The 23,570-nt window shown below is 44.9% G+C and overlaps 3 protein-coding genes across 4 annotated transcripts in view; 1 reads left to right on the forward strand and 2 right to left on the reverse strand.

The window, feature by feature from the left end:
- Positions 1-820: 820 nt before the first annotated feature.
- LOC306830506 (calpain-9) lies at positions 821-14,637 on the reverse strand. Its single transcript, XM_079354058.1, has 20 exons — positions 14,288-14,637; positions 11,444-11,513; positions 10,555-10,673; positions 10,335-10,468; positions 10,033-10,204; positions 9,812-9,883; positions 9,632-9,723; positions 9,380-9,454; positions 8,881-9,041; positions 8,138-8,295; positions 7,841-8,049; positions 7,677-7,722; positions 6,455-6,529; positions 6,018-6,078; positions 4,562-4,626; positions 3,762-3,830; positions 3,561-3,639; positions 2,226-2,342; positions 1,783-1,841; positions 821-1,412 (listed from the first exon to the last, which is right to left on the reverse strand). Exons 1-20 carry the CDS (start codon positions 14,540-14,542, stop codon positions 1,386-1,388), a joined length of 2,115 nt encoding a protein of 704 aa, XP_079210184.1. The 5' UTR covers positions 14,543-14,637; the 3' UTR covers positions 821-1,385.
- A 1,156-nt stretch (positions 14,638-15,793) lies between these two features.
- eif3k (eukaryotic translation initiation factor 3, subunit K) lies at positions 15,794-19,177 on the reverse strand. 2 transcript variants are annotated; one of them, XM_079354433.1, is made up of 8 exons: positions 18,855-19,177; positions 18,179-18,277; positions 17,769-17,889; positions 17,057-17,131; positions 16,893-16,959; positions 16,718-16,795; positions 16,493-16,618; positions 15,794-15,955 (listed from the first exon to the last, which is right to left on the reverse strand). In XM_079354433.1, exons 1-8 carry the CDS (start codon positions 18,914-18,916, stop codon positions 15,924-15,926), a joined length of 660 nt encoding a protein of 219 aa, XP_079210559.1. In that variant the 5' UTR covers positions 18,917-19,177; the 3' UTR covers positions 15,794-15,923. The 2 variants fall into 2 exon arrangements, with proteins under 2 accessions (XP_079210559.1, XP_079210558.1); XM_079354432.1 differs by having other exon boundaries at positions 17,057-17,134; positions 18,855-19,175.
- Positions 19,178-20,758: 1,581 nt separating this feature from the next.
- The window catches only part of map4k1 (mitogen-activated protein kinase kinase kinase kinase 1), a gene marked incomplete at its 5' end in the record, with an annotated part of 27,655 nt that continues 24,843 nt past the window's right edge, over positions 20,759-23,570 (forward strand). The window contains 2 exons of the mRNA XM_079353161.1: positions 20,759-20,822; positions 21,565-21,692. Coding sequence (XP_079209287.1) covers positions 20,759-20,822; positions 21,565-21,692 — 192 coding nt within the window. The remainder of the gene's footprint in view (positions 20,823-21,564; positions 21,693-23,570) is intronic.

Here is a 23,570-nt window from a genome sequence, read left to right on the forward strand (position 1 = left end):
AACAAAAAAAACTTTCAGAATCAAGCGGAGCTCTAAATCTTTCAGCTTCACTTGAGACGAGGCTTCTGCGGTCCATTCTTCAAAAGGTCTACGGAGGGGACAGAGAAACATGTCTTTAACACAGTTCTCTTTGAGTTATACATTCATGCCCTTTATGAGATATGACACATCGTCTCCTCTGATGACAGAACGTGGAATAAACCTCCAGTGTCTGATTCCTGTCCGGCCTGTGCGCGTGCAGGAGTCATGACCAAACCATTTGAGAAGCACTGACCCAGGAGACTGACTCTCATAAAACCAGAAGAGGTTGAGCTGCAGCATCATCCATTTCATCTGTCCGGGGGGGGGGGGGGGGGGGGGGGGGGGCTGGTTTGCAGGGTGACGGTCCTGCCTGGATCCACCTACAGAAGTAGGTCATGCTCACACTGCCGGGCTCGATTAGTGTCACGGCAGCTGGGAGCAGCATGCAGACTGGAGCAAGTAGTCTTACAGTGGGGGTCTGCTCCTACCAGCTCTGTGATTGGTCAGAGCAGCTGTGAGTCATAACTACAGTCTGAGCTCATCAGCAGGAGAGGGACACTTATGAATGGACTGTTTTTGTGTTTTTTTAAAAAGCTGAACAAAGAGGGACACACACGTAGCTGTGTGTTTTATGCAGGGACGATGAAGTGAATGACAAACAAACATTGTGTGTGTGTGTGTGTGTGTGTGTGCGTGTGTGTGTGTTAGACAGAGAGAAAGAGAGAGAGGGATGCATTTCATATAAACAACACATTTCAACATTTTTCTGCTTTATTCAGACTCAGAGGCGAACAGAAGAAACAGATTCAAAACACTTTATTTACATTATTTTTACACTCATGAGCAAGGCATCCACCCAGCATGATCGACATTCACAAAATGAACAGAATCAGTGAAATGGAGTGGAGAATAAGATTGAAATGGTTCATTGACTGAAGGTTTCATTATCCTGAAGACTCATGAAAGAAGTAGTGTCATAAGGAAGACAGAGGGTTTGTTGTATTTTATCTTGTATTTATATTTAGACGTTCAATCTGTCTTTAAAAATAAGGGAATAACAAATCTAAAAGGTCAAATCCCCTTCATGTTCCTCTAACTCTAATGTGTCTCTAGTCTGTCTACAAACCCTCCAATGATGAGAAAAGTCCGTCCTCTCCGTCTTCTGCCTGCTCCACTTTTCAGAAAATACAGGCCGTTTGGAGATTTTCCCCTTGTGACATCACAAAGGGCAGTAGCCCTTCCAATCAATCCACTCTGTACATCTACTTCCATACATCTACAAACATTTAAACGACACATTTGAATCACCCATTAAAAGCAGAAAAGACAGAACAGAGTAAAATCCTGATGAATCTGCTGAAGGCTCAGTTGTACATGGTCATGTGGAGCCACTGCAACCAATCAGAGGACAGGAAATATTCAGTTTATGCAGCAGCTGTGAATAATAACCTTCATTATGAAAACTGACTCATTTCATGTTTTGATTGTAAAAATGTCAAACTGAGATTGTGCACATTGTTGTCATAAATATTCCACACTGACAGGAGTCGGGTGAGTCGTTTTTAAAAAGAAAAGAAAAATCAGGGAAATAAAGTGCAACTAAGCAGGCAGGTTGATGATGTTCAAATCCTACGATCGGCGTTTGTTCAGCTGGTTACGTGAATGCATATTCAGGCTTAAATTGTCAAGTTGTGTGGAGAACGAGTCAGATAACACAAGGCGAGTCAGTGCTGCTCTACAGATGTACATCTATGTTCTCACCTGTCTGTAGCTGATGGTCACTGTTCCCATCCCCACCATGTCGTACGCTTGAAATTTATCTGTGCGAGAGGACAAAAAAAAAAAATCTCATAACAAATTCAACATTGTAAATTCACCACTTAAATCTCCAAATTTTAAAATAGTGTTTTCTTTCACTTAATCCGAATACTCAGAATACTTTTTTTCTGGATGTATCTTCTGTCTTTTTTCCCTCCCCGTCTCCTTCTCTTTCCTCGTAGACATCAATGTCTTCGCATCGCATCATTAATGTAAGTCTAAACACGGCCAACATGTCGACAAGATAAGTGAGACTTAATTGATTTAAACGTGTTATGTTTCTGATTTAGTCGTCAGCTTCTCTGCATTTTTAAAAATCTGGTCACAATGTTCCCTTTGTGTTCTCCCACACCCCGCCTCCCCGTGTCCCCGTGTCCCTCTCTTACGGATCATGCTCTCCAGTTTCATGAGCAGGTAGAGGAAGCCGGGGTAGCTGATGGTCATGTCCGGCTCTGTGTATCTCAGCCCCACCAGCTGCATCACCTGTTCATCCACCATGATGCCTGCAGCAGAGACAAACCCGGGTCAGAAGAAGGCTACAGCTGCAGGGACATTCAGGAGATCCACAGGTCTGATTCAGTCCAATGTGGACTCATATATACCCGGGTATCATGGATCACAGAGCCAATCCTGCATCAGTGTCTCAATACAAGATCATTTCATCTCTCTGACGCAGCAGGGGGAGAAAGTCAGGATTCACTGCTTGTTCGGTTAAATGATAAAAACTGTGACTCTTAAATCATCCGTAGGTGTGAATGTGAGTTTGTCTCAATATGTCAGCCTCGTGTAACTCCGCCTCTCGTCCAATGACAGCTAACCGCCTTTACCCCGAACAGGAAATGTGTTCTAGATAATGGATGGATGGTTTTGAGCAGATGAGTCCACACCAGATGATTCAACTGGAAGTGTTTTAAAATGACAGTAAACCAATAAAGACAGACTTTCACTGAGTCCTGGTGGCAGATGGCCTCACAGTTATCCAACATTTGTACACACTGTAGTGAAGTCTGACACAAAGTTTGCTCAGCTGAAGGAGAATCTGGATCCAACCCAAAGTCTTTTTTTCAACACAGACGCAGATGTGTGTTGTAGAGTTACTCATATTCTCTGATGCTGTTTGTAAACACAAGAATAAATCAGAGCGCTTCATTTAAATATTATGACTTCAAGATAAAAAAAAACATAAAAGGATTCTTTGTCTGATGGGTTTTTATGTGTCGCTGTTTCAACATTTGAGGTTGCCTGAGTAAACACAGCAAGCTCCGCCATTGTGAATGAAGTCCAGTAAGTCAAAGGGCAAAGAGGAAGAGATTTAAAAAAAACGTGCTGTGGCTCCCTCTGCTGGTCACACACGAGAAGGCCAAACGTAGAACCTAAAGTCTACAAATCTGAATATGCAAGATCTCTTGATGCAGTGGAGAAAGTTTGAAATCTGTGACATCACTCTTTGTGCGGACGCTTCATCCGAGAGTAAGAACAACACGAGCACACGTCTAGAAAGGAGGAAATGACGTGCCACAAAAACAGCTTCAAGATGGACAGGCAGAGCACAGAGACAGAGCACGCGGTGTGTATGAGTAGATCCACTGCAAACATCAACAGCTGCCACATGATGTCTAAATATTCTCATCAACAACAACACATGCTCGCATCATGATAAACATCCTCGTCCTGTAGATGTTTTTGAATGAGCGGGCTCTCAGGAGTGCAGCCTGTCCTACCTGCTGCCTTCAGAGCGGGGCTGACCTCCGGGTACTCCAGGTGCTGAGTTTTGTTTTTGTCGAACACCAGGAAGATGTCCTGAGGAGAGACGACAAAGGCATTCATCGATGTGTGTGCATGTTGTGTTATCATTTTCAGTAGAGTCCCTGTGTGGATCCCTGCTGCGTTTATCTTTTTGGTCAGTACGTCTTCATGCTCACCGTCCACCTCCTGATCTTGTCCCACAGTCCCTGAAACTCCATCCAGTTGAGCTGAGCGATGTCCAGGCTCTGAGGACACTGGAGTCAAAGAAAGCAAACCGGACCGGTCCAAACAGAGACGACACACTGCTCGAGAAACGTTCAACAATCAATCTGTCAATCAAACACTGACGCTCAATGCTATCAAATGTAAGAACATGGCCGCAGTGAGGAGCTGTTTTCATCCACCGACTCGAAACAAACAAACAGGATTCAGCTCGTATGACTGCCTCAGGTCTTCCTGTGACAGCGTTCCTTTCTGCACTGACAGAATCAAACGAGCTAAACTTCAGCTCATCGCCCTGTGGTGTCGATTGAAGTGAAAGAACTGATGATATTCCTCATGCGTCAGAGCCTGGATAGCTCAGTCGGTAGAGCATCAGACTTTTAATCTGAGGGTCCAGGGTTCAAGTCCCTGTTCAGGCGTGGCCACTTTTACACTCGCCTCCGAACGTGGCGAAGAAAAGTTCAACTTCCTCAGCTGCTTGAGATCAGTCACTGAGCACAAGTGACCGATCTTTGGTGCTCTTCAATCAGCACGGAGGCTTAAAAGAAGCAACGCCTGAACAGGGACTTGAACCCTGGACCCTCAGATTAAAAGTCTGATGCTCTACCGACTGAGCTATCCAGGCTCTGGAGAGAGAAATCAGTGGACTTAAAAAGACGATAACACACATCCATCCTCTCGTTCACTCTTCTCCTGTGTTTGCTTTCACAGCAGGTGTGAACGAACTGTGAGTTTGATCACTCTTCAAGGATACATCCATGAGGACCACCATGCTTTTGCAATGCTCCAGAGCCAAGTTCTTCTCACTGCCGGCCAACACTGAGAGACAAAACAACCAAGCTGTTAGATCATTCAAACAAACACAAACAGTCTCCTCTGTTAGATGATGAAATGTGAACTCTGACTTTGTGCATGCACTGCAGTGGAAGTAAAGCACGAGGCTCCGACTGTTTCAGGGTGCAGTTTGAGTCAGAATCATGAATATTGATTTGGTCATGTGAATGAACCTTAAAAAGCCTCTTTCAGTAGAGGTCAGTTTGGATCCCTGCGCGCTCGTTCTGTTTTTGTCGACAGGGCAGCAATGCGATCTACTTCCTGTTTCCTTGAAAGTCTAAACTGAATGTGTCCTAACAGAGAGCTTCACAGCAGGATGGTAAACAGAAGTGCACAGATCTGATTTCTTTCAGGTGAAAAACCTGAAACTGATCAGGTCAACAGCCTGAAGGACGACACAGAAAAAATAACAAACCTCTGACACCTAGTGTTTAAAATGGGTACTGCAGTCTAAAGTCATAACACTGGAGACAAGATTCAGTGTTTAGCCAGCTCTGCATGTGGTGGACACTGTAGCTTCAGTGTTTAGCCAGCTCTGCATGTGGTGGACACTGTAGCTTCAGTGTTTAGCCAGCTCTGCATGTGGTGGACACTGTAGCTTCAGTGTTTAGCCAGCTCTGCATGGGTCTGTAAAGCTTTCTGCGTTCTAACCTCTCTCCATGTTTCATCTCCAACATTGATCCTAGTTTGAGCAGCTTTCTGCTGCTGGAGCTTATTAGAAACATGCAGAGGCTTTTTAGCTCGGGTACAATCACTTCTATCTGAAGCAGTTCCACTGCCCGCTTCCATCGCTGCAACACCTGTTCACCTGATAACTGCTCTCATATCTGGCAAACCCAGGGGCGTCCAAAACGGCCTTCAAAGCCCCGCCTACCTTCTCTGGTCCAAACAAATCCAGAGCATTCAGGAGCAGAATCTAAAGTTAGGAGGAGGACATACTGGCTGCTGCACAAGGTGACTTTATCAGTTCAATCAGTACACACCTTATACCTGAACATTTAACCTCAAGGACATGTGTCAAGACAACAAGCCAAGTGTTGGAATGAAAAACACAAACTGGTTTCCAGAGGGAGATTCAAAGAGGCTAATCTCAGCCTCAAGCGCCTGAGTAAAACCACCGCCACAAAACACAAATTGGTTTTATTGGACATTTTGAAGCAGCTCATCCCGCCTGTGGTGTAACTCTGCCCCTCCGTGTGAGCATGCATACAGAGTGTGAGTGTGTAAGGGAGATGGTCTTACTTTAAACACACAGAAAACACCTCATGAATGAGTCATGATTTGCTCCACTAACCGCTAAAATTTAACATTTGGAAATAATCTTGCGTTGATCCCAGCGAGCCAGATTAAGTGTGTACGTGAATCCGCTCACTGACCTCCTCCCTGTATGGCCTCCGTCAGCAGGTTGTACAGGTGCACCGGTTTACAAAACCCCTTCTGAAGACACAGAGCAGAAAACAGTCACAACACAACAAGTCATGCAAGAGACATTACACACACACACACACACACACACATTCCTCTTCATGCAAGAACACACACACACACACACACACACACACACACACACACAGCTCGTACTTTTTGTGGTTTCAACTCAGAACTTCATATTTCATGTTTCATAGTTGAATCAGCGTGCAGAGAGCTGCAGCAGGGCGGAGTTAACCACATCAGAGCACGTCGGAGGAGTTCCAGTCAACCCTGAGAACACTCATCTCATGTGGGTTGTTTTCTGCTGTTGCACAAGATCACGCTTGAAACTTCCCTCACTTACATGGCAGCCTGCTGTCGTCTGTGTGCAGGCAGCTCTCACCTTGTTGCAGTGCTTCTTGAAAAGCTGTTTGGTGGTTTTGGGGGCAGGCAGAGCAGCCAGATGAGGAAACTGAAGCTGCAAGAAAGAGAAGAAGAAGAGCCTGACTTACAGCGTCACAAAGCAGCGCGTTAGCACCTGGTGCACACGTTACTGTACTGACAGTGAAGCTGAGCTGCAGCTACCATGTACAGCTTCTTTATTTCAATTAAAAAAAACACAAATGATTGAGCTCAGGGCGTGTGGAGCCGGTTCTACAAGATGGTAAACTCACATTAAGCAATCCAGCACTCAACTTACACAACATTTATCCTCTTTTTTAAAAAATGAAATTTAAACTGTGACAAAAAGAGGATCTGCACATGTGGAAACCTTCAACAGGAGCCTGGATAGCTCAGTCGGTAGAGCATCAGACTTTTAATCTGAGGGTCCAGGGTTCAAGTCCCTGTTCAGGCGTCAGTCGTTTTAACCTGCGTCTCTCCAGCGTAAACAGACGTGATGCAACTCGATCAAAGTTTGTAACACTTAACTTGCTTCAAGACATTTGTACGGTAATGATCGAAGTCTTCCTCAAACATGCTCACAGACGGTCTTACGTCACTGAGGCAGACTGTTAAAGCCCGTCGACAGCACAGATGAGAACCCGGGTGTGAGAGTCCGATCCAAGTCGCACTTTATTCACACACAAATGAGACTTGAGACTTGGCTTGGACTCGTCCCTGAAAGACTTTGGACTGGACTCTGCCGGTTTGGGACTCGTGCACTTTTTCTTTGTATTTCTATCTCATTACCACGACAAGCTGTATGTCATTCTCTCCCATCATGTGACCCCCCCCCCCCCCCCCCCCCACACACACACACACACACAGATGTTGTGTGCTCAGACACATTTAAGGCGTTTCTATGCAGAGGTGTGGAACAACTTGCTCCTGCGAATCAAACAAAGCCAGTTTGTGGGAGGGTGGATGAACACTTTGAAGGGAGGGAGTTTGAACCATGGGCTCGGGGTGGTAAAGGCGACTAGTGGGTTTATGTTGCTATATGTTGTTTATTGATGTCTGTTTCCACTTTGCTTTAAAGTGCCGTCCTCTGGGATTATCCTCTGCGTTGTTCATACTTATAAAACAAATGAAATCAAATCTGAACAAGGCGGTCGGCCCTGAAGTGAATATGAATCAAACAGCTGAAGGGTCATTTGTGATCTGTCTTTTATTCTGTCTCTTACCTCTGATGCTGAGGCGATGTCTCGTGGTATTGGTTTGTGCGCTGGACTGAAAAGCACACACACATGTCAGAATCATATTTTCACTCAGAAGAACATTTGACGTCTTTGCAAGCAGCTCCGTCACAGCTCACAGTGCGGCATGAAAACAGCGTCCCAGGACTCACGTGGCATCATTCCCCTGCTCGGTCAGCACCCGGAGGAGGAAGTCTCCCTGCTGGTCAGCCTCAGAGGTTGAAGGGATGATGACGTAACGACCGGGTGGCAGGGAGCTGCGGAGAACGACTTCCCTGCGTGTGGAGTAACTCCTGCTGTAGAGGACTGGGCGGAGCCTGCTGAAGTCCTCAGGTGACAGGTGGGTATTCTGACTGTGGGCCTGGAGACAAAACACTCAGTGAGAACAATCTACTCCTGTCAAAGCTGTGTGTGTGTGTGTGTGTGTGTGTGTGTGTGTGTGTGTGTACCGGGTAGATATGCAGAGCTATAGACAGGCTAATGCCCCTGCGTCTCTGGTGTTTCTGCATCAGAGCCAGCACGAAGGAGCAGGTCTTCTCAGAGTGTCCGTCTCCAACGTCCACCTCCGACAGATTGAAGTAGAACTGAGGGTTCTGCCAGAACCGTCCTGAAACACGGAGCGTGTGCCAAAAAGTCACGTCCAATCAAACGTTATTAAAAACCTGCACAAATAAACTTGCCTGCCCAGATCAGCAACAGACAAAACTGTAGAGGATTATTTCTGACTTCAACTTAAGCTCTACAGTAAACACAAGGACGACAGTGCAAACACAACTTTTTCTACGTGACAGCAGAAAATAAGGGGCGTGGCCTGTTTTGATGAAAGAAGCTGAAGTCACGTCCAACAGAATGAGCTGCTTTAAAATCTCTCTCAGTACACGTCGTTCTCTCTGTAGATTGTGTTTTTTATGCTGAGATTATCGAGGCTGTATAATCTTTTTGGAAATGTTTGTGTGAAGCCAGAGAGAAAAACTGATGAGCGACAGAGAGGTTGTTGTTTTTGTTGGTGATCAAACCTCTGCAGTTCTCCACAGTGTCTCTGCTGCAAAACTAACTCACTGCATGAGTCCATCTCCCAGAGCCAGCACACACACACACACACACACACACACACACAACTCTCCTGCTGCGAAAGCAAACACCAAACCAGCAGCATGTGTCAGACCCCCCCTGTACTTTTAATGTTTCTGACCTCCTGCTGGAGAGCCGCCTGCCGTGACCTGCGGCACCCAGTTCCCATGATGCATTTTGCAGGACCACGGACGCACTTTGGAGCCTGGCTGGCTCAGAGTGTCGGACAGGTGACACACCTCCATGATCTCAAAGTTCTGTCGGAAGTCTGACACCGACATCCTGATGAAGAGACAAAGTGGTCAGCTGAGCAAACTGTGGGATACGATCTTTCTTCTGTCGACACGTTCACACTGAGCTCTGCATGCAAGACGAGTTCCCAGTCTTAAAACTGTACACACATTACAGTCCGGAGAGTTTCAGCAGCCGTGTTTGCATTCACAGCATGAACAAAAAGTGTGTGTGTGTGTGTGTGTGTGTGCAGGAGAAAAATAAATGCATGACAGGACTTGTTAGCCTCGTGGTTCACGATGCGATCAGGGTGTTTGGTTTAGTGTTTGCAGAAGGAAGTCGGCAGTCATGTGTGACAGAGAGAAAGAGACACAGTGAAGTCACTTTACCAGAACTCTCCGTCCTCCCGGCTCACGCGCTCCAGTCGTTTCTGCTCGTTGAAGCTCACCGTGTTCCACTCTGGGCTGAGTGAGAGACACACACACATGAACTGTCATATATCTAACTGTTAGACAAACTCTTGTGTCTGTCTTATTATAGGAAGCTGTGACTGTTTGTCAAATAACATGGGAGGGAAGAGGTGAGACACACACACAGACAGTTAGGATGGTATTTGATGTATAAATCCATTAAACACAAACCCTTTCAGGTCACTCCATGGCCCCTCCCACTCTGTGTTGCCCCAGGGGTTGAGGATTCTCACCAAATATATGGCCCCGTGTTTGGTCTCCACCTGGAAGAGGAGGAGACAGACATGAGAGCAGAAGAGTCCTGCTGTGTCTGAAGTAAACACATTCATGCATCGTATTTGGGACGTGTACCTTCTCCACTGCAGTCAGCGAGTAGGCATGTCTGAACATGATCCCGAGGTTATTCCTTTGTTCTAAAGGACCCTGGAGGAAGAATAACATGCATTCAAAGTCAGGACAGAAAAGCAGAGGCTACACCTGACTTCACCTCCGAGAGCCCCTCCCATGGGAACATGTGTGCGTCTTCAGTCCCAGAGGTGGCCGACACTCAGGCCTCGATCCCCTGAGGTTACCTGGCAGTTTGCACAGTTGATGAGAGCTCCTTTAGCCAGCAGGTGTTTGATGAAGGCCGGCAGGTCCACAGACAGTAAGGAGATAGTCAACACCTCAGTCACCCCGCCCGTCATATCAACCATGGCCTCGTGAGGGAAGCCCATGTCCAGAGCTCTGTAGCCCCCTTTCAGCCTGAGGCCGTACATGAAACAGAAACGGAGACACTCATGATCTGTTTCAGAGTTCAGGGATGCACTCAGTGTGTGTGTGTGTGTGTGTGTGTGTGTGTGTGTTTTGGCGCCTCATTGAAAAAAGGACTTACTTGGCGTAGGCCTTCTCCAGCAGTGCACTCCAGAACTCGTATCTTTCCGGCGAGTTGAGGTAGATGAGCTTGTTGTCCCGAGTCGGCAACAAGTCGTCTATGCGGACCTCCTCCCACTGACCGTACTGCCAGAACTACACAGACAGAACCAGAGTGGACCGTGAACGGATCTGACTTTGAAGAAGAGCGAGCGCAGCAGTGTTGAAACACAGACATTTACCCTGAAGACGAAGCAGCCGTTGTATCCCTCCTGGAAACCCTGATTGAGAGGCATGACCTTCTCCAGGAGCGAGCGATGACCAGAGAGAGACGCGATGGCAGAGAGCAGCCAGCAGTCATCTAACGAGAGAGAGAGAGAGAGCAGACGTTTGAGGAGGACGTCAGCTTATCACAAAGCTGCAACTTTTACAGCCTGCACGTCAGAACAGAACATCACACACTGGGAATACGTGCAGTCATCTATCGTAACTCAACAGGTGCATCCTCTATAGCTCGCCCTGTAGTCATTGAGCAGGGGCCAAGGAATGGGCCAAGGAATTCCAAGGAATTCAGGTGCGTTCATCACATAAAGAGGACATGCCCAAACTTCACGGCAGGATGCAAACACAGAGAGCAGTTCCTTCTTGTTGGCTGTGAAACTAAAGAGGATGTTTGCTCTCTGTGCAGACTCTCCAGGTGGGCTGCAGCATACAAAGAAGTAAGATCCTGAAGTCTGATGTGTGTGTGTTAACTGCACAGTCGAGGGAGGCAGGTTAGTGTTGCTACTAGCTTAGCAACCAATGGCCATGCAGGTAATCCAGCATCAATATCTAGTATGTGGTCGGGGATTCTCTACCTCCTGTGCCCATCGCGTCTGACAGTCTGTTATTTGGATCCTTATTTAGGTTGATAAAGAAGCAGCTGTGATTCGTTCATCATCAGCTGAGCCACGTTTTGATTCCTTAAGAACTCACGTCAACGATTCATATGTTTTTGTCTAAACATACAGAAAAGAAGTGTCGGACATGTTTCTGTGTGCAGAAGAGTCACCGTGTTTTACTGATGGGAATCTCCTCCTGTGTTTCATAATCATGTTTTGTGTGAGACTACAACAGTAGTGGTGTACTTACTGAGCTTTCCCTGGCGGACGTCCAGGCGTGTAGCTCCATTTACTATGAACTGAGGTGACGCACAGAGCTCCTGTGAAGAGAGGAGGAGGAGGAGGAGGAGGAGGAGGAGGAACAACAAAGAGGAAAGGGAGAGTTGGATAAAGAGAGGGGGTGAAGGAACATGATGAGAAATTCACCTGAAATCGGAGCATGTTTGAACGATGCCAAAGGGAGAGACTGCAAATGATTACAGATTAGCTATCAGGATGATGTGACAGGAACTTGGCTCCATCTCTGCTCATTTAAAGGAGTGTTAACCAGAGCTAGCTAAAAGAATTTAGCATTATCTCTGTGCATCTGTGCTGCTTACATGCAGACGAGCCTGCACTATGTTTGCAGGAAAAACAGGTCATTTCCTGTCGTTTAAAAAAAAAGCGATGTTTTTAGCTTGATGGATTGGCAGCGTAAACCTGCGGAGACGTCAGAGTGCACACACAGTGGGAATAAAACAGGTTTCAGAGTTCATTCAGTCACACCTTCAGAGCGGTTGACTTTTTACGAGATTAAAGAAAAGTGACAATGATTAATCCCATTGTGTTTAATTATTGATGGTGTTTCTACACAGCGTGGAGTGGATGTGTTGGTTTGTTAGCGTGAGCGGAGCAGTGTGTGTGTAAACAGGAAGTAAGTTCACTGGCAGCTTAATAATGATTAAAACTACAAACATGAGAGTAATCATAAAGTCTGAATATCGTCACACTGAAATGACAAAGAGGATTTTGTGTGTCCTCGTTCTGACTTTAGTGCGAGCAGCAGCGGCAGCAGCAGAAGAAGAAGAAGAAGAAGAAGAAGAGACGTCATCACAACTGGAGGTTGGCTCGTGATGATGAATCAGCTTCAAGGACACTGACGCTGCAGCCTGAAGACTTCAAGTTGTTTATGTTGACGTAGATAACTCTTTTGTTTTTAACACGGAAATGTTGAATGAAGTTTGTTTCATGTTTCTGCTTTTGTCATTTGAAGAAAACTGTTTGTTTGTTTTGTTTTTTTGTCATTTGGGGGGGTGAGGGGTCTGTTTAGGCCACTTATCAGATACAGCAGTGGATAGAGAGAGAGAGAGAGAGAGAGAGAGAGAGAGAGAGAGAGAGAGAGAGAGTTGTCCTTCCTCGTCAGGAAGATAATAGACAGGAAGGCTAGCCGAGCAGATAACATCACATGTACATATTTCTCAGCACACTGAAGTCGAGGATATAGCTAATAAGCTAACGTCTCTGTAATGACAAACTGGTTATTAAACATGTGTTCCTGCAGCTCTGCAGCTCTGCAGTGCCCGCAGGCCACTTCTTGTCTCAACTCGGAGAAAATACCATGAAGGTCAAAATCCTCCTCCTCCTCTTTAAACCCAAAGCAGCCACGTCATGGACTGACTTTTAGTCTGTGGGGAACACTAAAAACTAAACCTCCAGGACTAAAGCGACTGAAGAGAGCGTCTGACTCACCTTTATGTCCTCACTGCACAAAGTAAATGAAACGTGTGCCGAGACAAAAAAGTCTTCTCATCTGTTCTGAGGTGATTTGTGTCTTATTTGTGTCATTTCGAGCTTTGATTGATTATTCATGAAGAAAAGCTCCTTTACACTCTGAGTGTCAGAGAGGTGTTGATATCAACCTTTAGAAATATACTTTATTATACTTTAGTACAGAAGTCCTCAAATGAGACACATCCTTCTCTCTTTAAGAACCACTGAGTCATCGCTTTATGATCTAAAATAAATCCTCTCATCTCCATTTATTATCGGCTCCTGTTGACCTGTGAACGTTTGATACAGATGAAGTCGTTATTCGCTGCTTTCTGGGGGCGTGGTTTATTTATTTATATGACAATCAAAGCTTTACAGCTCCAACGTGACTCAACCACAACACAGGGGGGAAAAATAAAAGAGTGAATTTGTTCACTGACTTTCACTTCGCACAGAGGATCTGTCCTGCCCACTTTTATTAGAGGAGAAGAAGAAGAGAACACAGGTTCAGTCTCTTTATGTACTGACCTGCTGTCTGACCTACCTTTAAACACATGTAAGACTATATATAACACCCAGCAATCGGGATGAAGAAGCAGCCGTTCTCTATTGTTTAATGTGACAGATAAAAAGTTGAGCATTTAGTTCTTCATCAGATATAAGAAGAGATCACAGAATAATCAGCAGATATGAACTTCCCCGACCTGAACTGAAAGTACACATGAAGGTTAATGATATTATTACACATTAATGAGCAGATTATAACGTTTGTATGAGGAGCCAGGTGCAGCTTGAGACCATCTTTAAACCACAGCAGAGGCTCAAAGTTTGCATATCTTGCAATGACAGTAAAGGAAACCTCCCTAAGGGGTCCCCATCTGATAGCACCTGCTCAGTGTGGCATGCATTACTGCTGTGAAAACCAAAGTCTGTCTATAGAGTCAATGTATAAAAATTAAAATAAAAATAAGTATTTGTTTCTGGAGAGAAAATAGAAACAGGACAATGGCAGACTTAATGGTTGGAGGTTTCCCTTAAATAAATGTTTCAGACTGTTGTGGTGGATTAAAACACAAGCAGACATCTGACTGAAATAAAGTGAAATAAAGATTATGAAAGTGAACAGTGAGCAGCTGTAAATGATGCTCATAGCTTCAGTCTTTAAGGTTGGAAACAGTGTCAGTCTGAACTGCACCAAACAGATAAAACATCAGCCTGACTGTTCTAAAGCAGGACACCACCGTGTCCTTTATCTATACAGGTTCATTAAACATAATGCAGGTGTGTGCGCTGCTTTAAAGCCACAAACATAAGATGGGTCAAAGATGTCAAGGTTAAGGTTCACCTTTGGTCGTCTCCACTTCACCCCGGAGTTCGTATCCAGCTCCAGCTCCCCCAGGGGGAAGTGATAGTCCACGAAGAGTCCGTCCCGGCCCACGGCGCTCACCTGGTCCCCCCCCTCCTGAGGCAGCTCGCTCATCAGCTCATCCAGCCAGCGGCGGGACTGAGAGCCGAGCAGCTCGTCGGAGCACACCGAGTCCAGGTCGTCCTCGAGCGGCGGGAGGGAGCTCTCCGAGGACACACTCAACGACTTAATCATTTTCAATGTGGACGTTTTTCACCTGACACTAACTGCACTGTGCACAGCTTCCTTATCTGCGTGTCTGTCTGTGTCACACCTGAGAGGAGAACAGGTAGCGCACACACAGAAGCCACGCCCTGCAGGACAGGTAACCAGGTGTGTTTGTGCTTCATGTCAGGTTGTTGGTTCACTCCTGAAGGATTTCCCCCTCTTCATGCAAGGCACGCCTGATAGTTTTCCCAGACAGCAAGACGACATTTATAATCAATGTTCATGTCTTTGAAACATTGAAATCTGATGTTGTATCGACGTCACTTTTGCACCCTCCATTAATAATGAAACAAAACTACAAATCAACATTTCAACGTGGGTTTTTTTAACCACAGCAAAATACTCTTACAGTGATACGTTAAATATATCCTGCTTTATCTACAGCCAGGATATAATAGCTATAACTCTAAATCAAGTCAACTTTATTTATTGCACATTTATAACAGCCAAGGACCAAAGTACATTAAGTTCAGTAAAATACATTTCATCCAAACATCATAAAAAACAAAGAAGCAAATATGAAAATAAGTTCAAACCCTAAACAATAGTAAAAGATCTAGTGGACTCTGCTGCTGGGATAAAAACACTCAACTAAAGGTAAAGACTGAATAAAATAGATGGGTTTTTAAAATGACTTAAACTGTTCAGTTGTGGCAGCAGATCTTATATTAAAAGGTATTTTATCCTAAAGTGTTGGAGCTGCCAGAGACAAGGCTTTGAAGCCTGGTGTTGGGCGCGTCCAGGAGCAGCAGGTTGGACGACCTTCAGGCTTCACTCCAAACGTTATCAGATCAGGTTTTTATTCATAATTGAGGGGCTTTTTATGCCTTTATCCCAGAGTCAGAAGCCACAGGTCGGATCTGAACCTGCTCTGAGCCGCTGTACACCGGGGTGACATGTTTGGAAACAAGTCTGCACTTCTGTGAACGCTGGAGGAAAAATATGAAGAATCTTCCTGGTGAATTCCAGGAACAAAAACTAATCTCACAAACACTTCTGTTCAATCCATTACACATCAATTTAATCACTCCGGAACTACAAACATGAGTCAGCGGCGATTTGAAGCGTGGCTGCACTCATTCACATCACGTCTTTATTTGGTCCAATAACTGACACACACACACACACACACCTGTGATTAAGGAGGAAGTGAGATGACTTCTGAGAATATCTGCTGAAGGATTTAAACACTCATACAAAGAACGAGCAGACACAGACTGGAAATGATAAATTACTTTTATTGAGAAAAAGTGTGATAATGAAAATGATCCGGTTCAATCTAAAACAGCTGATGTGTGTGTGTGTGAGTGTGTGTGTTTGAGAGAGTGTGTGTATACGTGTGTTTGCATCACTGAGACGTCGCCATAATGCTGGACACACCTGAGAAAGGAAATAAAGGACGAGACAAAGCGAAAGAGAGAAAAAGGGGAGAAAACAGAGATTACACATCACCTCCTTTTCATTCACAAAAATAAAACGCTAATGTTGAACTAGAGACAGACGGACTGAAGGGATGGACTTTAAAGAGCTCTGACTTTAACTCCCCGAGTCTTTTGTGCATCCTGCAGGCGTCAGCTGCTTGGTGCAGTCTGAAGCTGCAAACTTAACTTGACCCTGCGACAAACAAACCGGGCTACAGAGCTGTAAAGGTTCTCCTCCTGCAGCTTCAGGGAGGAGAACCAACACTGAGATTAAAATGATGCAGCTTTATCCACCTGCTTGGATTTATTTTGACTCCATGCACATTGATTTATTTGAGTAAATACTGAGATTACATGTGAAGGCTCGGTTGTTCGTAGTCTGTATCCGTATCAGAGAAACGTTAACAGCAGTAACTGAAGTGCGTCGGTCTGTGTGTCACGTCACGAGAACATCTGGTCTCGGTGTGAGTTGTTGGTGTCGGTCTGCAGCACTCACTCTCAAAGTCGATCTTCTCCACGATGTTCTTGGGCTTGACGCTCTCCTCCTGGTTGAAGATGAAGATCTGTCCTTCATCGTTCTCCGTCCAGCCGTATTTATTCATCCAGATCTTCACCTGCGTGTCTGCACGGACAGACGGAGGGAGGTCACACGTTTCACTACAAGAAGAAGCTTCATCTTTAAAATCAGGTGTTCTCAAACATGCAGAGTGAGACTTCTTACCCAGAGGGTCTCCCAGCATCTCAGCCAGCAAGCGGTGCTCGATGGTCTGGTAGGTGATGCCCACCACGTGGCAGATGACTAAAGGAAGAAACATCACATAATGTTTAATCCTCAGAAAGAGGCTGTTACCTTTCACTCCTCCTCAGCGTGTTCAATCGTCACAGACGATACTCACACTTTCGAACAGAGTCTTCAAAACCGGTGATGCCGTCGATGAGCTCTCTGTTCTCCTCGAGACTCGTCTGTCAGGAGGGAGAAGAGGACATCGAGTTCTTAAAGTCTGCTACATGCCTGGAGAAAGATACCATGATGGTGTGTGTGTGTGTGTGTGTGTCATACCCAGAAGCTCTGGAAGTGGCAGGTCTCCAGCAGGTTCCCGAGGTAGAGGATCTGTCTGATGGGGCGTTCCTCTTGCTGCGACACTGTAGTCAAGGAAACGACCCCTGACCCCGCGGACAGAGCTACACTACCCTACACTGAGCCTGGCTCTATTTACACACTAACACTTTTCTCATGAATAGATATACAACTATAGATTTTCTAAACTTCAGTATATGTTGATATCTTCTGTCACACTGCAATCTTTACTTCTTTTTTTTTTTTTTACCTACATCAGGAAACAAATTAAATCTTTGCATGTAAACTGATCAAATTTGACCGTGTTTAAAATAAATAAATGTCAAACATCGAGTGTATCCACGACTGAAATCACCTGAACAGAAGAGCAAATAAGAGACGTCTTTACTGGCAAACATTTCAAGTCCTTGCAGCGATGAGTCAACAAACGAACTAAAGACATCGTTACGTGCTGGCCAAACGCCACCCGCTCTCTTTATACCATCAAAGTGGAGATCAACACAGGAAGTCACATACATACACACACACACACACACACACACACACACACACACACACACACACACACACACACAGTCAAAAAGCCTGTTTTTACAGCAGTTATTAACATGTCTACAGCCTGCAGTACTCAGGCTTCGTCCAGTCATATTTACAGTCCATACACAAGCTGCACAAAAAGGCACCAAAAGGATACGTGGGTCTGGTCGATCATGCACTTGCAGAGGGTGAAGTCGGTGTGCGGCAGGTTTGTCAGAGCCTTCAGCAGAATCTGTGACGTCACCTGAGTCTGGAAGTAGGCGGGGTTGAACTGGTACCTGCACAGATCGAGTGACAGCTCACGTTTAACTGAGAGCCAGACAGAAACATTCATCTACGAAGCAGCAAGTTAAAATATACTTCATATTCTCCCTGCCGACAAGCTGTCATGACAACCCCCCCCCCCCCCCCACCCCACGATGTTGGCTGATCCGTCTGTGTAGATCTCTTAACAGTCTTCAGATAATGAAGTGTATGCATGTCAGGGAGCAGGACTTGAAGGAGATGAAAGAAAGAGGCGTTCATCAATCTCATTGCGGGTGTTCGGGTTGCTTTAGAGAAACTCACAGCTTCAGGACAGCCAGGTTGGCTTCCAGGTCGTAGGCGTTTTCTCGAGCTTGCGTCTCGACGTAGCGCTCCAACGTGGCGAGGTTTTCTGGGTTATACCTGGAAGACAGAACACCTGCATCACATGACAGCAGCGGAATCAATACAGTATCTATCTATCTATCTATCCTTTCACTGCGTTTTCTCTTTTTGTCTGTCACAGGTCATCTCCAACAAAGCCATTAAGGATGTAAAGATAATTAACAGAGATTTATGCTTTTAGTTTTTCCTGGTTTATGGTTTATGAAGCAATTTCATCTTTTAGCAAAGATATTATTGATACCTTTAATAAGCTTTCCATTCAGTCCTGAAGGAAAATGTCTCCATATTTAATCAACGTAATCAGCATATGAGTCTTTAATGTTTATAAGTATTTTTAGGGTATAATAATTAGTGATAATCATGCGCAGGTACAAACCACAGCCAGTTAGCATTAGCTACTTAGCTTTCACAGTTGGATATGACACCTGATCAACCACCTTCCCTTTTCAGTTTCTATAATTCAGTGCTGACTTTAGCTTCAGCCTGAGAGAAAATAAAAACACTCGAAGTTGTCTCTTTAAATGAGCTGGCCGCCTTTCTTCACGTTAGCTTCAACATGAGCTAACATGCTAACCCTGCATTTCACTTCCTGTACCTGTCGATCCCGCGCAGGAGCTTCCCCACGTTCGTCTTCATCTGCTCGTTTGTCGCCGCCATTTTGGTCCACACTTTTATTTTAAAAAAATGTTACTTTGGATTTACTTTATTACACACGTGGAGGCCGCAAGGTAGAAAAAAACCACCGGCGGAAAGAGAATGAGGTCGGAAAAGAAAGAACGATACACACAAAGGAGGAACCGGAAACAGTACGGAACTCGATAAGTGAAGGACCTCTTGTGAGGTAGTGCTTACAAAGATACGTTGTTGTTGATTTTAAATGTGTGTATGTAACATTAACATGTCATCACACTACGGTTACTCTAATCCGATTAATACTAGAAAAGATTTCAACCGGAAGTGTTGGTTTAATGTTGTTGTTGCAGTTCCATAAAGAGGCCGCTAGGGGTCGACAGAAACGCTCAATCTGAAATCTTAGCGATGAAAATAAAGTAGATTAAACACAAGTAAATTCACTCTACTTCTTCAATTCTTTATTAATTTACAGAGTTTTGAATTGGCATTACATCTATTGATTTTTTTGTACAAAAGTATGTAAAAAAAATACAAGTGATGACATCATAAATATGTCTATATTATGTGTCTGTTGTTGATAGTTTACACACCACTGACAGACTTATCCGCTTGGTGGAAACAGGGCTAATAATATTAATTTATCTATTTATTATTTGTCTGTTTATTATTATGTTTATGTTTACACACCTCCTGACTTCATGGCGGATTGGAGTCTACCTCTTACAAATAACCTTTATTTAAATCGTGAACATTTTGAGAGAGGTATTAAATATTCTTTTAATAGATTTTTTTTTTGTTTTTAATTTCTCTAACTTCTTTTGTCATCGTGTAGCTAAGTTTTGGTCCAAGTGGTTAACAAGGCGCCTGATTTACGGTCATGAAAGTTATATTGTTGTTCCCACTTTGGCCACACGGGGGCAGTAAACACTTCCTGCAGGTGTGTATGAAGACAGTTCTTACCTGTAAACTCAGCTGGACGCCCTGTATCTTCTCCCTGTACTCATTAATTATGAAGACTTGAATGTTACCCAGACTCATTGCATAACTGCAGCTGAATATTTTATGAGAATAAAGTTGAATTATTTTTTAACCTGTTTTTGTACCAAAAAAAAAAAGTAGCAGAGAGTGAGCCTGCTGCAGCTTGTGAGGGTTTATTATGGAGGCCTGAAGCCTCAACAGTGAGTTTAATGAAGGTATTTAAATGAGTGCATGATGTTACATGATGCTGCATGACCAAACGTACAGCCTCCTCACACCTGTGACAGCTCCTCCGTTTTCTCCTCGTGACCCTGAACTGTCAACAATCTCACAGCCCAGAACTGATCCTGGACTTTCATCAGCATCTACCTCTACACTGTTTCTCCGGCCCTGCTCACCTGAGCTGCAGGTCAAAGGTCAGCTGTGTGCGTATCACCGTTTAACACTTGACCTCTTTAGTTCTTGTCGCTGCTGTTGAACGTTTTGAGCCCGTTTTTGGACTCGGCGTTCATCGTTCCTCCTCTCGGGGCTGAGCTGAGGTTAAGGCAGTTACTTGTGGTTTACTGATTAGTGTTCTATGTCTGTCACGCGTGGGCGTCCAGGGGCCTTGTGACAGGAGAGGGCAACTGGCAGACACTAACTCACGAGGGAGGATAAAGGTCAGAGGAGGAAGACTGCACAGTGTGCATACATTTCTTTTTATTAACTGACCTTCATGATCTGTTCAGGTGTGTCTATCACTATCGACTGCACATTCCCACTCAGTTGAACTCGACTCTGAAGCCTGTCGGGGTTTTCATGCTGAGTGACCTTCACGCCCCACCTGAACCTTTACAATCAGACACTCAGCTGATGAAGTTATTTTATCTCTTTGACAGGATGTAGCACATGCCCCGTTTTCATCTGCAGGGAAACGCTTTCAACAGGAAACTGAGAGGGAGCTCCGAGCACGGTTGCAGGCATTCTCACACACACACACACACACACACACACACACACACTTCAGTAAGTAATAAGCAGAGACTGAAACTTACCCCAAAAAATGAATGACAAGAATGAAACCCCTTGATCAACACAATTCTGCATCCGTACAGCCCCCCCCCCCCCCTCCCACACACACACACACACACACACACACACACACACACACACACACACAGCACCCTATCCATCCCTTATCTAAACTCTTTAAAAGGATAACCGACACATTTTTTGTCATTTTGAAGGAACTTAGAAAAAACATGATTTTTCAAAGCATAAAAAAGGGAAAATACTGAAATGTGTTATTGCTGAAAAAAAAGTCTCCTCTCTCGCCTTTTGTCAAAAACTCAACAGGAAACTACAAACAAAATATGCAAAATGACTGAAAGATGTGAGAGAGAGAACAGAGAGGAAGGAGAGAGAGGGGGGGGGAGGAAGGTGTGTGTGTGTGAGAGAGAGAGAGAGAGAGAGAGAGAGGGAGGATCAATAGCAGCCTGAGAAACAGAAACAGGAAGGTGTGTGTGTGTGTGTGTGTGTGACAGCAGCTGAATGACACACGGCATGTCAGTGAGACAAAGAGCGAGCGAGGGCATTTTCTCAGCAGCTCGCTTCTTCTTATAGTTTTTGTTGCCCCGTAGATGTAGATGTCACAGACTGTGTTGAGTGTGTGTGAGTGTGTGTGCGTGAGGCAGCGAGTGTGTGACATGCCTGAGGAGGAATATCAGTAACAGGAAATGGATTTGTCAAACGGACAGCTCTGGATATCTCCACCAGGAACCCTCAGGACGACTTTGAGATCCTGCTGAGAGTCGGTGGAGGAACGTACGGAGAAGTTTACAAGGTCAGAAGGGTTACTGCTGCTGATGCATGTCGGGGGGGGGGGGGGGGGGGGGGGGGGGGGGGGGGTGAAGAGCAGAGCGAGCTCCTCAGCATGAAGGAGATGTTTGTCTCCCTCCTGTTTGGCTCGTCAGAGAACAGAAGACGGTTCGGTGCTGAACGTCTTCATGAGTTCTGCAGGAAATAAAAGTGTGACTGAAAGTTTCATCGGTTGGTTTTATTCACAACTTGAGTGCAGGCCCGGGCCCTGCTGGAGGAAGTGGTTTTTACATGAAGTGAAAGTCTTTCTGCTCTGAAATGTTTTACCGATAATTAAGACGCTGAACTCATCTACTTCTCTTTTAAGGATGATTTGAATATTTTTCACGGTCGTGTGAAGAACAACTTCGACACAATCATGTGAACGCTTTAAAGGACGATCTTTTCTTCGGTTCAGTCAGCTCACAAGTGATCGGCTTCAGCTCGAACCCTGATTGGCTCGGGTCCTTCTTAATGTTCCTCCAGTCGGACCTCTCAGTCACTGAGCGTCACACTCACACAGATTTACACCGTTTGCTTTCACAAAAACATAAATGAAGTGGAACTCTTCTCAGATAATCTGTGTTTTCTAGCTGTGATGTTTTTCCTTAAATCAGGTTATTCAGTCTCTCCATGTTAAACACGTCGCGTGTACTACATACAGAGGCTTGTAGACTTCAACGTGATCGGCCGTGGGTTTGAATCCGACCTTGACCCTTTGCTGCAAGTCATCCCCACTCTCTCTTCCCAACACTTCCTGTCTCTCCTCAGCTGTCCTACCCCCCAAAAAAACCTCTTCCTTGTTTTCCCGGGACTCTCCAGGACCCTCACAAAAAAAACTACATGATACATTTCTGTCAAAAAGTCGACATCTGTTTGACAGTTTCAGTGATAAATACGACTTTTCTGCTCACATCCCTACAAAACAACATTTCTGTAAACTGTCCAATAAGATAAGAGACATTTACAGTGTTAGAGCAGCAAGAAAAATCTTAAATTAAATTAGATAAAAATATAAAACGTTTCGTTTCGTTTCATGACCCCCTCCTCAGCGGGTCCTTGGTCCCAGGTTGGGCCCCCCTCATAGGGTTGCTTTATCACACATGATATTGGGGAGAGAGAGAGAGGGCGAGGAATGACATGGAGCCTCTGTTAGAGACCGCCGGCGCTCCCAGATCTCCGCACACAGACTGACCGAGCCGCTGATCAGTCCAGGGACTAAAGTGGTCCCTGGACCGTCGTCCTCAACGCGGGCGGCCCAGGTTTGAATCCAACCTGACGTTGGATCTTTAAAAAAAAGCTTCCCACACTCTACAGAGCTGTTTGTGCTGCATTGTTACTGATTTGTATTTCGCCGTGTTCGACCACATTATGAGTTCCTCTTGCTGATAAGTGACCGACCACGTGGTGTCATTTGCATCTGCACTTAGTTCTGTGTGTTCAAAATAAACTGAAACCTCTGTTTCTTTGACTTTTTCTCTGGATGCACTTTTCCTGATGTTTCCAACAAACCTGAAACGAAACAACAAAGTGAGTCGACTCTTCTGATTGGACCTTTTTTTTTGTTATTGAAACAGCTGGATAAAAGTTTGTCTTTTAGACGTCTTTAGCTGTTAAAGATGTTTTTAATAAAGCGTTCAGAGAAATCATGTAAATAATGACACTCTTCATGGTCCATCAGCTGTTTTAACACGTTAATAACAGGAACGTTAGCGTAGCTTTAGCTTCGTTTTGATGAGCAGACGGCTGTTCCTTCATGAGCCCGGGTTTGTTTGGGTCAGTTTTTCTTGCCACACTATGACGGATGAAGCTGAGCCCCTTATAATATAGCATTATTTAAGTCTATTGTTATTTTCTTTAACAC

The sequence above is a fragment of the Symphodus melops genome (assembly GCF_947650265.1).
Source record: "Symphodus melops genome assembly, chromosome: 10".
Taxonomy (NCBI): domain Eukaryota; kingdom Metazoa; phylum Chordata; class Actinopteri; order Labriformes; family Labridae; genus Symphodus; species Symphodus melops.

What these genes read in the sequence shown, in the direction of transcription:
- LOC306830506 (XM_079354058.1), bottom strand. Translation starts at nt 14,542, where the DNA reads ATGATTAAGTCGTTGAGTGTGTCCTCGGAGAGCTCCCTCCCGCCGCTC. An exon ending in TAGCTCTGCATATCTACCCG is followed by an intron (nt 8,050 to 8,137) that starts GTACACACACAC and finishes TTTTGTCTCCAG; the next exon opens with GCCCACAGTCAGAATACCCA. An exon ending in ACAAGATCAGGAGGTGGACG is followed by an intron (nt 3,640 to 3,761) that starts GTGAGCATGAAG and finishes GTCTCTCCTCAG; the next exon opens with GACATCTTCCTGGTGTTCGA.
- eif3k (XM_079354432.1), bottom strand. Translation starts at nt 18,916, where the DNA reads ATGGCGGCGACAAACGAGCAGATGAAGACGAACGTGGGGAAGCTCCTG. An exon ending in AACCTGGCTGTCCTGAAGCT is followed by an intron (nt 17,890 to 18,178) that starts GTGAGTTTCTCT and finishes CGATCTGTGCAG; the next exon opens with GTACCAGTTCAACCCCGCCT. An exon ending in GCATGATCGACCAGACCCAC is followed by an intron (nt 17,135 to 17,768) that starts GTATCCTTTTGG and finishes ACTACAGTGTCG; the next exon opens with CAGCAAGAGGAACGCCCCAT.